The sequence below is a fragment of the Montipora capricornis genome, chromosome 5 (assembly GCF_036669925.1).
Source record: "Montipora capricornis isolate CH-2021 chromosome 5, ASM3666992v2, whole genome shotgun sequence".
Lineage (NCBI taxonomy): Eukaryota > Metazoa > Cnidaria > Anthozoa > Scleractinia > Acroporidae > Montipora > Montipora capricornis.
Genome location: NC_090887.1, coordinates 13,677,928 through 13,690,427, shown reverse-complemented (window position 1 = coordinate 13,690,427; position 12,500 = coordinate 13,677,928). Strand labels below are relative to the sequence as shown.

Here is a 12,500-nt window from a genome sequence, read left to right as displayed (position 1 = left end):
AATTTGAAGCTGCTTTATTATTAATCAGCATCACAAATTCTTGCCGATTTTGGGGTTAATTTGGTGAAATTCAAGCACACTTCCAACAGACGTGTTTATTTTCGTGATTTATCCACGCACTGCGGACCTATTTGCCACCACGGACTTACACTCACTCACTCTCTCTCACAACCCGGTGACATTGTGTGTAGAGCACTTATAAAGTTTACCTAACCACTACCACAAAAAGCAAGTAGAACAAAACAGAAAGAGAGAAATTTATTTTACCACTCTTCTCTGCCATTTAACATCCATTTCAGATGCTACCGTTTCCTACAAACACAAAAATACAAATAAAATTACTGCAAAGCTTCAAACTATGTATAGTTATGCCATAATATAATTCAAAATTTCTGAAGCATCAATTCTTCAGTCCACTTTATTTGGGGGTGCAGGGATGGAGCAGTGAATTAGAGCACTCGCCTCCCACCAATGTGGCCATGGTTCGATTCCCAGACTCGGCATCATATGTGGGTTTGAGTTTGTTGGTTCTCTACTCTGCACCGGTTTCCTCTCTCCTCAAAAACCATCATTTCACTTTATTTGTGTTAATTGCTAATTTCAGTTTGCAGTGTCCCCAATTAGTGCTCCAGTGCTAGAACAACTAGACACTTTAAATAAAGTTCCTTTTCTTTCCTTTCCTTTTATGGTCACAACCTGTCCCCAAGTCATTAATTCATCTATAATTTGAATAACATACTTGAAACATAATCCACTATACAACAAGAGCAGTTAATATAAAATTGATTCCTCTAGGCACCAGAAGTACCTTGAGGGGGACTTAAAAGTTATCTTGCCTTATATGCCTCGAATGCTCCTTGAAGGGTTTCAATTTCACATTGTAGGCCAGCTGATAATAAATATACATAAAAAAATGAAAGTTACAGTGGTTGATTATGTGGCAATTGTGGAACTCATTAACTTCCACTGACTGTCGGTCCACTGTCCACCAACAATTGGCTGACAGACTACCAACAGTTAGTTGACAGGGTGAGTTACCAAAGAATAACGAACTGCTAGTAGGCTGTTTGTCAGCTGACTGTTGGTAATCTATTGGTTAAATGTGTCTGTACTGTAAGTTGTAGGTAGAATTCCTGTTAGCTTTAATGCCTTGCAACTTAAGATAATTGGTTCGAAAAGATTAAAATAAAACTGCATTCCATGTACATTTCTTCAGCAGGATATCATGCATCCATTTTTTATGAAATTTAATATGAAATGTCCAGTTGTTTCACATGACTTGAAAGCACCACCATTCCCTAAAACAGGTTAATCTTTTCACATTTACAGCTGTAGTTATCATGCTGAATTTTACTGTATCAAAAGTTTTGTTACTGACTAAAAATTAACCCAAAAAGTGGCCAGAGGAAAGGCCACTTGTATCCATTTGTTAAAGTACATGTAATCTCTAACTTATATTGTACCTTTCTCCACCGTAGCAATTCCCCTTTCTTCTTGAAGCTGTTTGAATGGGATTAAAACATGTTAACCATGCAGTGGCTGACAATGTCATATGTAGTTGTTTAAATTACCTTTTTTACGAAATGAAATGTACTTTGTTATTAGATTGCTAAGTGGATTACATTGCACCTTTCGTATTGTCACATACACTTTTAACTTAAATTCACTCTTTCAAACAGCTGCAGGTCAGTATAAACTATTCATCAATGAAAACATGTTAATGAAATTTTTCGCTGTTGCTGGCATGCACCATTCCTGAGCCTGCATGGTCCAGTTTCTCCATGTACATGAATATTGAGGCAGAAGACATTTATTATCAAAGATCACAGTTCTTCCTATGACCAGTTACTAGACAGGATTAACCTTATTTCACTAGGTAATAGGAGGTAATATATGTTAATCATACTACATGTATATGTTGCAGGTCATTTTGTTCTTTAGGTTAAATTGCAAACCAAACTACGTCATTTTGTTTCAACCCAGGTCAGTTTGGGGCAGGTACGAAACACACGTCATAGGTTAATATAATTTTTTACCAATACAAAAACAACCCTAACCATTTACAAATACTAACATTAGGCATAAAAACTTTTTTTAGGCCTAATTAGGCTTAAGGTTAGCTTTAATGAATGTTTAGGATACTAACTGTATTGGTAAAACAATGACCTGTGACCTAGCTGTGTTTTGCACCTGCCCCAAACTGACCTAGGTTGAAATAATTTGATCCACGTTGAAACAAGTTGACCTACACGTACAGTGTAAGTGAAACAAAATGACCTAGTTTGGTTGCAAATTAACCTAAGGAACAAAATGACCTGCAACATAATTATATAAGAGCTTGCTAGCACAAAATTACCCGAGTTATACAGTATAGCTCAGAATAATTAACCCTTACAAGGGACGCATATATATGACTGATGAGACATGTTTACTTTCCACTCTTTAAATTACAACTTATGTGGAAGCCACATCCTGTCACTTTCCAAGCCAAAAAATACAATGTATGGTCTACACTCTTTTAAATATCTATAACTACAAATTTATGAAATTCCTTACCTGAGGTATTGATAACCTCAGTGACATGAACAAAATGTAATTTAGGAGGAATATTCTTATAAGTTTTGTCAATTCTAGTATTTCATATTTTATCTATCATGGTTTGTATTTTGTTCTATTAAATATTATTCATTTGTTAGATATTATTGTAAAACGTTAACTAAATTCTTGTATTTTGACTCGACAAAGACATGCATTAACGTTTGTAGCTGCATGGATACTCTTAAATTCAAATTATATAAAGTTTATCTATGAATGTATGTGTAGTAAAGTTATGGAAAGCGCAACACTTAGAATGTAATCAAGTCTTGAGTGTGTTAAAGTCTAGTCTATTGGACTGTGTGAGCTGGTAACCCGGCCCAAAGACTGACCAAGTTTAACAGTTACTACAGCAAGCAGCATCGACACTTATCCTAAGCCATGTCGTTACCATTACACTTTACAACATATGCATGTATGTACAAGACATGAACTTGAGTTAGTGCACATGTAGCTGGCATTTCCCCCTTTGGAAAACTTGCGGAGATTCTGAAAGTCCCCAATGGGTCCCCATTGGGAAGATTCTAACACATATATTATTATGTCCAGGATGCAGCTACCTGTTGGTCAAAAGAAGTTCTTAACTTCTCCATCTCCTCGTTATGGTCATCTTCAACTGATCTAGTACAGTGGAAACAATTAAGAAACACTATCAATTAACTATTAATACTTCTCAGAGCATGAAAATATAAGACCGACTGGATGTTGCAACATGATGATGAGAAGTTTGCAAAGGCATTTCTGAGTAATGGATCCAAACCAGCTAGAATTAAGCCAGGTCCAACACCCAAACGATACACGTAGTTGCTGATAGCTTTGAAACTTTTTCTGCCTAGACTATCCTATTAAACAATCAGTCACATGGAAAAAAATTTGATGATTACAGTAAGAATAGTTAAAACCTTAATTCACCTCTGGAGAGGCCCCCGATTGATGAGTAAAATTGTCTGGCGTTTATATAGACAGAGTAAAATCTTTTAGTCTATAATACTCATAGGAGAGAAAGGGTTAAAGGGATTTTTGAGTGGACCTTGCTGTTGTTTAAACCAAGTCATGGTATTATAGTACCTCACAGTACATGTATACCAGAAACCCATAAGGGCTGAAACGTGTAACGCGCGTTCTCAGCTTCCGAATATTCAGTGCTAAGTACCATGTTGGAAACCCATCGCTCCGGTTAATTTTGCGCCAGAACATTGGTGGTATTGCGCCACAGTGTTCTTGCAAAATGATTAGTTGAATGTTTCTCTCTTGTTGTTCCAAATATGGTACTTAATTAGCAAATAATTTGAATATTCAGAAGCTTGTTTCCCAGCACGCAAGGGGCCGTTACACGTTTCAACCCATATGGGTTTCTGGTATACCTCATAAAGATGATTTTAGTGTGAGAAGTGTTTAACAACAAAACCACTGTAGTTCTAGAAATATGACTTTCAATTCTGACTGCCACCCTATTTTTATTGTGAAGCCAACTCTGCCATTACGATATTAAAGTAACATAGTTAAAAGTAAGCATTGAGTAAGGGCATGTTAACATACTTGATATGCTCTCTATGTTCCTGTTGCATCTCTTCAATACATGCTTGGTGGTCTTCTTTGGCCTGCCAAGAGTACATATTAGTATTTTAAAATAATTACTGATTCAGAAATTGTTTGATGGTCATTCTGTTCTCTAAAATCTGTGCATATATATAGGCAAAGGAAGAAACAATTTAAAAATTCTTGTTCAGCAGGAGTGTACCAGGCTTACTGGTAATTAACTTTTCATTGACTTAATTGTAAGTTTAGTATATTGGAAACCAATTCGGACCATCTGGTATTTCTAAGAGCCCCCAGGGGGGTCTTTGTTCTCTTTAAAAGTTAAATGCTTGTGTTCCGTTGTTCCCAGAATTACTGTCTTTCAAACTTGCTCTCAGCCTTTTGACTCCTAAATGACTTATATTATGTTCCCTTTGTTTTTGTTCCCTGTTCCCCAGTTCAAATTAGCCAATCATGTTCATTTGTTCCATAAAACACCCTGGGAGACCCTCATCTTTTCTAGGACAGTTTTACTGCGTAAGTAACTGTTTAGCGAGCAGTAGCATGGTATAAGTGTGGTGTGGTAATAAAGTGTTAATTATCCCATGACACCGCTGCAACAACTTTGGTGTCCAAAGCAATTAAATGGCAGCCATGTTGGTATTCTAGAGTAGATTCCTCCATGAACTGGACTATATTAATTTAATGATTTTTAATACTGAAGACAACATTATTATGTTTTGGCTAAAAAAGATATGCGTTGGCTATTGGGCTTAGACATTTTTGTTAAGTACAAATGTTGGGAATGCTTGAGTTTAATGAAAACAACATTATTATCCTCTGTTTTGGCTAAAAAAAATATGAGTTGGCAATTTTTTGGGCCTAGACATTTTAAGTACAAATGTTGGGAATGCATAGCATCACAGAAATTTTGGGCTCCATGGAAAAAAAGAAATACTCCATCCATCCTAGACAGCCAACAAACAGACACTTTACAAATCTTTTATTGTCTGGCATTTCCCTAACATGTGAAAAATACATTTAATATAATTATGAATAAACTGTAGCCTTTCTTAATTTAATAAAAGCTGCATAGGATCTACCAACCCACTCCCTTTCTCAAAAATACCTTTCTGAGGCTTATCTTATAGTTCAGTCGGTCTTCTTCCAAAATCAGGGTTAAGTCATCCAGTTGCTGATGGAGTTGTTGAATAACAATGTCCCTATTTTAAGCATAATGGTACAACAATTTTAAATAATTAAAGACTTTGCTAGTATATAAGTGCAGACCTAAGTCTCTATGAGCTTCAAACAGCTAGCAGCAAATGAAAGACACGTTCTCAATGTGGAAATTAACGTCCCCCATTAAAATGATGGGACTATTATTGTCTCTCTTAGAGGTACAATAAATTATTAAAAACTAAATTGCTATGCAGGCCATTACGGGTAGTGTCAACCTTCACTCACTTTTCATCTGGAGGCTGTGATCTGCAAATGAGTAATTAGAGCCAAAAAATGTCACTGCAGGCAACAAAGAAACCGTCACTTCTACTAATCTTGTTGGCAGCCGTATTAATTTGCTGCCATTATAATTATAAGCATCTAAAATAATAAGAATTATTATTATTTTCAGCAATGCTCTGCTGGTCATGAAGTTTTCGGGACAATAACCACTTTAAGATCACACCCCCTTTTCATGAGCACTATACTGCTCCCCATTTTGTCCTTCAAAAAATCTCACCAATTGACCCGACCGTTTCTTTAACAATCTGCCCTGATATTATACCATCCTTTAGCCTTTTAAGCATTCTTATACCCTTCACCTCCTACCCCAACCCCCGGAATAGACATGCCACTAATCAGTCCTACCTGTGAGCAAGTTAAGGTACATGGAGGACAATAATATTGACGATTGAAGCAATGATAATGATAATAATAATAATAATAATAATAATAATAATTATTATTATTATTAGTATAAATACACAGGTGATTATACAAAATCACACGCTCTCATTGGCTCACTATCTCGGATTATCAGCTGATAATCACCTCGATGGACAAAATGGCTGCCAGTAGTCCTTTTGCCACTGTAAGTGAAGATGATTTTGCGTTGAAATGTTTTTTTTCTCTTTTTTGAAATAATAACCTGTGTATTTATACGAAAACAATTAATATTCTTATTATTATTATTATTATTATTATTATTTATTTTTTTTTTTTATTATTTTTTTTTATCAGTTCAATAATATTATATCATTGGAATGGCTTTAGGTCAAATGAATCTGCTGTACACCTGTATGCTAGTGGGAAAATGTCTTAGCTGGTATCAGATGACCAGATCCATGGGGGTTTTCACAAGTGCACTGCTCTTACAGACAAAGGCCAAGTTAAGGTCTACTATAGCTGAAACAACCCTAACCGTTACAAAATGCTATAAACCTAAGGCTTAAACGTTATCTAAAGCATAGCACGTGTTTAGGCTTAAGGTTATCATTTTTGTAAAGGTTTGGGTTGTTTCAGCCATAGTATCCTTCACCCCCTACCCACCCCCCCCCCCCCTTCCCCAGAATAGACATGCGTCGGACTGAAAGGATCAAAACAATATCATTATTATATGGCATTCCTGCGATATTCATTAAAGATGCTGGTATTATAATTATACATGTAACCTTTGTCAAAGGGATGCATTATAATGGCTTCACTCAGGGAGATTTTAAAAATCAGAGTGCTCCAAACAAGCATTTGGCAAAGAAAATTCATGTATATATATACTTACTTTTTTCTTGTCTTTGGCTGTGTACAAAAAAAATAGACAGGAAGTATGTGTAAAGTTCACAAATATCAGGGATATTAAGTATTATTAAATTCTCAACCTCAGATAATGCATTTCGCGTGCCCTGATTGGTTCACTCAATCTCGGTTATCAGCTCACATACCTTGGTTTGACCTTATATATGGTAAATGATTGTGTTAAGCGTTGCTAAACTAAAAATGTTTTCGCTGGAATGCAAAATTACTCTTTGAATAAAGCCAAAAAGGAGAAAAAAACTTTTTTTGTGGAAAGTTTGGATCAATTCCAATGTTTAGAAGTACGCGAAAAGGCAAGAAATGTTTTTGTGATGAGTCTGTGTCTGTCTGACAACAAGGTATTACACAACATCGCATCAGTTCTCGTCAAGTTTTTTTCGATTTCTTTCGGACTTGCTCGCTTTTTTCGCTCGTATTTCGTACTTCCAAATTTTTGGAGTTGAAGGAATTTAATAATTAAAAACAATTATTCCATTCGCGCTTGTTGGATATGAGACTGGTTATAGCCAACTCGGCGCTATGCGCCTCGTTGGCTATTTACCATCTCATATCCAACGCGCGCTTATGGAATAATTGTTAAATATTTTTAAAATGCAAAAAACTAGTAATACATGTATATTTAAGGACTTTATGCACAACATGATGACAACAAAATCTTTTGCTGACTACTTCCCTCAGGAAACTTTTCAGGACCAATATGAAATAAATAATTAATAAAGAATAAGTTGTTGAGTAACTTAAACTCAACTATTTAATTTCTTAAAATCTCATCTTCCTGGGGGCAGACCAGTTGACTTAAAGGACCACCCAGTCAGAATAATTCCACTTACAATATAGTCTTAGGGCACTTTCCATTTGACAGAACTGACCGGCCAGGCCAGGCATTTGGAAGGACTTAAAGTTACTCTACAAGGCCTTCAAATTAACACACTTTGAGGATGATATATACTCCTCCAGAAGGATGCGAGGGATTATCATGCAAGTATTCCTTCAAATTGTTGCATTTTCTTTGCAAACGGACAGGTCTGGCCGGCCAGTTCTGACAAAAGGAAAGTGCACTTAGACTAGTAAGTGACCACTCGGCAAGAGCCCTATAAAACTCTGAATTACAGTGTACTATTAAAGTCCAGTGTCTTAAACTTAGCTACAGTCTGTGCCTCTAAAAGACAGAAGTAGAGAAACGAAAGTGTTCTCCAGAACAGGAGTCAGGCTTCATTTGAAATTGAAACCATTACATACATATTTAATAACTTGAACTGTTCATCGAAGAGGACGTGGCTCTAAGTGATGGACAGTTACCAAGCCACAAAGCGGCGAGGTAAATACAGTATCCACCACTAGCCACTGACACTGAGGTGAATAGTTGTTTTGTATGCACTAAAACAGTGAGATAACTCATTTACTCCTGCAAATATTACAACATTTTCGTGCGCAAATTCCATGCGAATTGCTCGAAGGTGAATAGCAAAGGAAATTATCCAGACGGAGTTTGAGTACTACCCAATCAGTGCACGCATTCTACGGTATCCACTGTTTTTATATAGTACCGGTAATATTAAATATTAATCCTTAACTCACAGAAATAAGAGACAATAATTATGGACACTGGTATTAATTTTGCTATCAAAAACGATGACAGGTGGAAAAATCAAGATGAAATGACTGCTATATAACAAGGTCACCAAATGATAATCTTTGGTGAAATATGTGTTTGGAAGAGTGAAACTGTTCCAAGAATTTTGCTTCTATGTTGCCAAACAGCTATAAGTTAGTCCCTTACACTTTCAGAAGGGAGATTTGTGCAATTTTTAACACTTAAAAGGTCACCTAGCAGTTTTAGACTATGGCTTGCTGGGACGTTCTTAGAAGGCCAGTCGCTCAACTACATGTGTAGCAATTTCTGCAATGAAGACATAACTCCCTAAAATTCCTGGACACTTCCGACTTCAATAATTATTATTTTCAGGTAAGATTTCTCAAGTAGATAAAATTCTTCGAGGTTCACAATCAATAAGACATGTCTTATAAGTAGTATAGTAACGAAACCATGTTTTCCACTTTATCACTTTTTCGACATTTACCACTGAATTTATTTTTAAAATATTTTTTAAAAATAATGCAAAAAACAAAAGCAAAACTCAATGATACTAAAATATAAAAAATTATTGTTGAAAACAAATGCAAAAAACACAATGATAACAAAAAAGTAATACTATAAACTAAAACTGCTGTGAAAACATATGCTAAATAATAAAAAAGTAACACACTCAGTTAACTAAAAAATAAACTGCTGTGGAAACAAATGCTAAAAAATAAAAATTATATTAAAAATTTTGCTTTGTTTTCTTTATATATCATTTGTTTTTATTAATGATATACAAACTAATATTCAAATAAAAAGTAATCATCATCATAATTATCTTTTTCAAAATTATAATAAATCTTTATCTCAAAATTTGTCGTACCAATTAATATCATTAAAATCTGAAACTTTATGAGTAAACTTTATGAGTAAAAATTATTTCAAAAAATTATACCAAAATTTATACAAAATGTAAAAGTTACCAAGACAAAATTAATCTATATGTTTAAAAATGTTGAAGTGCGTTTAAAAGATCTAACAAATAGTTTTGTGAGTAAACTTTGTGAGTAAACTTTATAAGTAAACTTTATAAGGAAACTTTATTTGTAAACTTTATAAGTTAAGTTTATCATATCGTTTTAGTGTGTTTATTTTATATTATGCCCGTAAGCATATGACTTTATTCCATCGTCTAATAAATATCTTTTATCATCATTTACTTTATTCAGCTCATAGCTTCCAAGTTGATGATGGTTGCTTCAAATGGTTTTCATTGTATGATACATTTCTCTGTTATTATAAATAGCGTTTGTTTATAGTCTTCATGTTTGATATTTTTTTGAATAACAATCATTTAATTCTTTTGGCTGTTTTATTATTTTGATCATTGTTTTTTATATAAGAATACATTTTATATCTTAAACCAATGAATTCTGTAATTGGAATACTTGAAGTTACATCTTTGAATTTGCCAATAATTTTTCTCTTAGTTTTATCATAGAATTTACATAGAATTTACTATTTTCACGATAATCACTGAAATCAAATTTGTCTTTATCACTCCAAAAATCTTGATAATTATACATCATCGGTTTTTATTTCATAACAAAGAGAATCAGTATCAGTGAATAACAAGTTTGCTTTATTTCCGTATTTATTTTTAATACACTTATAATGAAAATCATACATCAGAGTTTTGCTTAAATCTAAAATACACATGCCTACATAACATGGTCTATTAAGAGTAAGAGATTGTTTTATTTTATGCACAGCTACTAGATTTTCATTGAAGATCTTACTACTTACATAAGTAGGTTTAGCAGCTATTTTTAACAGTTTCTTTTCATCTGTTACCAATCTGACTCTTTTTCTTAAAATTTCCATTGCTTTTCCGTATTCAGCATTATTCACGAGTTTAAAAAAATCTTTTTCAAAAGCATTTTTAGCATTAGTTCTTTTTTGTGTATTAAAATTGATATACATGTACTGTTTTAGCCAAGGTGATTGATCAAACTCAAGAACACGATGAACTTTAGTTATTTTAAGACCTAAATCAAGATATAATTGTAGGCAAATATTGACTCATACCTCATCCATATAAATTATTTGCATCTAAATAAATTATACACTTTGAAGGTTTGTTTTTACCAAATATTTTCAGGTATACATTATTTGCATTTGAATATCTGTTTGCTATGTAAGAAATTCCACCATGCATGCCTTTTTCGATGAATTGAAACATATTGATGTCAGTCATTAGCTCTAATTTAATGTCAGTCATTTTTAACATTGCATCCCACGACAAACCCAGAGTTGTAAAATAATGACATGGATCGAGCTTGTAATATTGCAAGCATGTTTTCTAAAGTTTTCAAACACATCTGCCAACAACAAAATATCAGATTTTAAATAAAAGTCATGGTATTGACCCATTGATTTTAAGCTTAAAGTATTCCATACATTTTGAGCATGCTTGTATTGATGATCTGATATATTTTCATTATTTAAAATGCTGTAGAAGTCTTTTTGTTTTGGTAGTTCTGTTTCATTGAATTTATCAAAGATATCCCTACAATCATAAGGATAAATCCCTTTTTGTTTCATAATCTGAAAATTATTTTTAAATGATTCTTTTGTGTATTTAAATGCTTCCTCAGTGACATTGCTTACTAGATTATCAAGAGATGAACTCATAAATTGAAAGCTGTCACTAAATGTTAAATTATTTCCAAGCATAAAAGCCATATACTTTTCCATATTATTTGGAATAGCATTAATATTCATTTGACATACTTCTCCTTCCTTATTTTTGTATGTGTGTTTTTTAGCTATTTCACTAATATTTTGCCTAATAAAATGAGAATTATTACCTCTGAAATTGTGAAATATAATTGGTATTTTGTCACTTAATTTGAAATTAAGATTACAATTTAGATGAGCTGATCCTTTGTATTTTCCAGTAATATGACAATGGTCTCTTACTATAATATCTTTTTTAATATATTTTTTATTACAAATATGACATTCATTTTATAACCTTTTTTGATTTTGTGTAGCCTTTTAAGGCTTTATTTGTTTCTCTTAATATAGTTCTTGGTAATGGTATATACCTTTGTTTAGTTATTGGAGCTAGAGTGGGTTTATAATCCTCTTTAAATTTTAACGGTGGTTTGATAATATTCTCTTCATAATTTTGAATCATTTGTTTTACATTTTTTCTTGTTCTTGGTAAAGCAATTATTGGTTTATCTTAAAAATGCTAATGGTGGTTTGATAATATTATCCTCATAATTTTGTATCATTTGTTTTATATTTTTCCTTGGTAAAGCAATTGGTTTTTGTGAAACAGTTATGCTTGTTCTTGGATACGGAACTGGTTTTTGTTGTTGTAAAATTATGCTCATTAACTCTTGTTTGCTTAGATTTTTTAATTGTTCATAATCATCAGAAATTTTACTTTCACTTTTTTTGGTTTGTTTTTTAATTTTGACTGTTGCATCAATATTTTCATCCATACCATATTTTAAAATTTTAACAAGTTGTTTATAATTGTTTTTATTAATGTCAATTTTGAGAACCTCATTATTTTCATTCAATAAATTTATAGCATGACCGTCTAAATTATTAAGGAAATCATTACCTTCATTATTATCTAGACGTATATTTCCACTTAGAACGAGTTCAAACATATTTTCATAATCTCTTAATTTGCTTTCATTAATTTTATTTTTATCACTTGTTGGTTTCAATAAATTTTTCTTCGTCTATATATTAGTAGTTGATAATTTTATTCTTAAGTAATTTGTCGAAATTAAAAAGTTCAAATGAATTTTGTAATTTATTTAAACTTTCTATATCCACAAAAATAATTCTATATGTTTTTTAAAAAATTAATCAATATGATTTACGTGGTTTTTATGAAGCTTTGTTTGGCGATGATTCCATTTATTTTTTAAAAGATATGTTTTTTAAACATTCACAAGTCCATTGCTTT

General features: G+C 32.8%; 1 protein-coding gene across 4 annotated transcripts in view; it reads right to left on the bottom strand.

Annotated features, from left to right (window-relative positions):
- Nucleotides 1-12,500, bottom strand: part of LOC138049566 (flagellum-associated coiled-coil domain-containing protein 1-like) — a 49,167-nt gene that overhangs the window by 22,355 nt on the left and 14,312 nt on the right. For all 4 annotated transcript variants that reach the window (XM_068895906.1, XM_068895908.1, XM_068895905.1 and 1 more), the window contains exons 5-12: nt 6,893-6,909; nt 5,581-5,601; nt 5,243-5,336; nt 4,135-4,196; nt 3,156-3,216; nt 1,464-1,500; nt 837-889; nt 268-312 (exon numbers count right to left, since the gene is read on the bottom strand). In XM_068895906.1, coding sequence (XP_068752007.1) covers nt 268-312; nt 837-889; nt 1,464-1,500; nt 3,156-3,216; nt 4,135-4,196; nt 5,243-5,336; nt 5,581-5,601; nt 6,893-6,909 — 390 coding nt within the window. The remainder of the gene's footprint in view (nt 1-267; nt 313-836; nt 890-1,463; nt 1,501-3,155; nt 3,217-4,134; nt 4,197-5,242; nt 5,337-5,580; nt 5,602-6,892; nt 6,910-12,500) is intronic.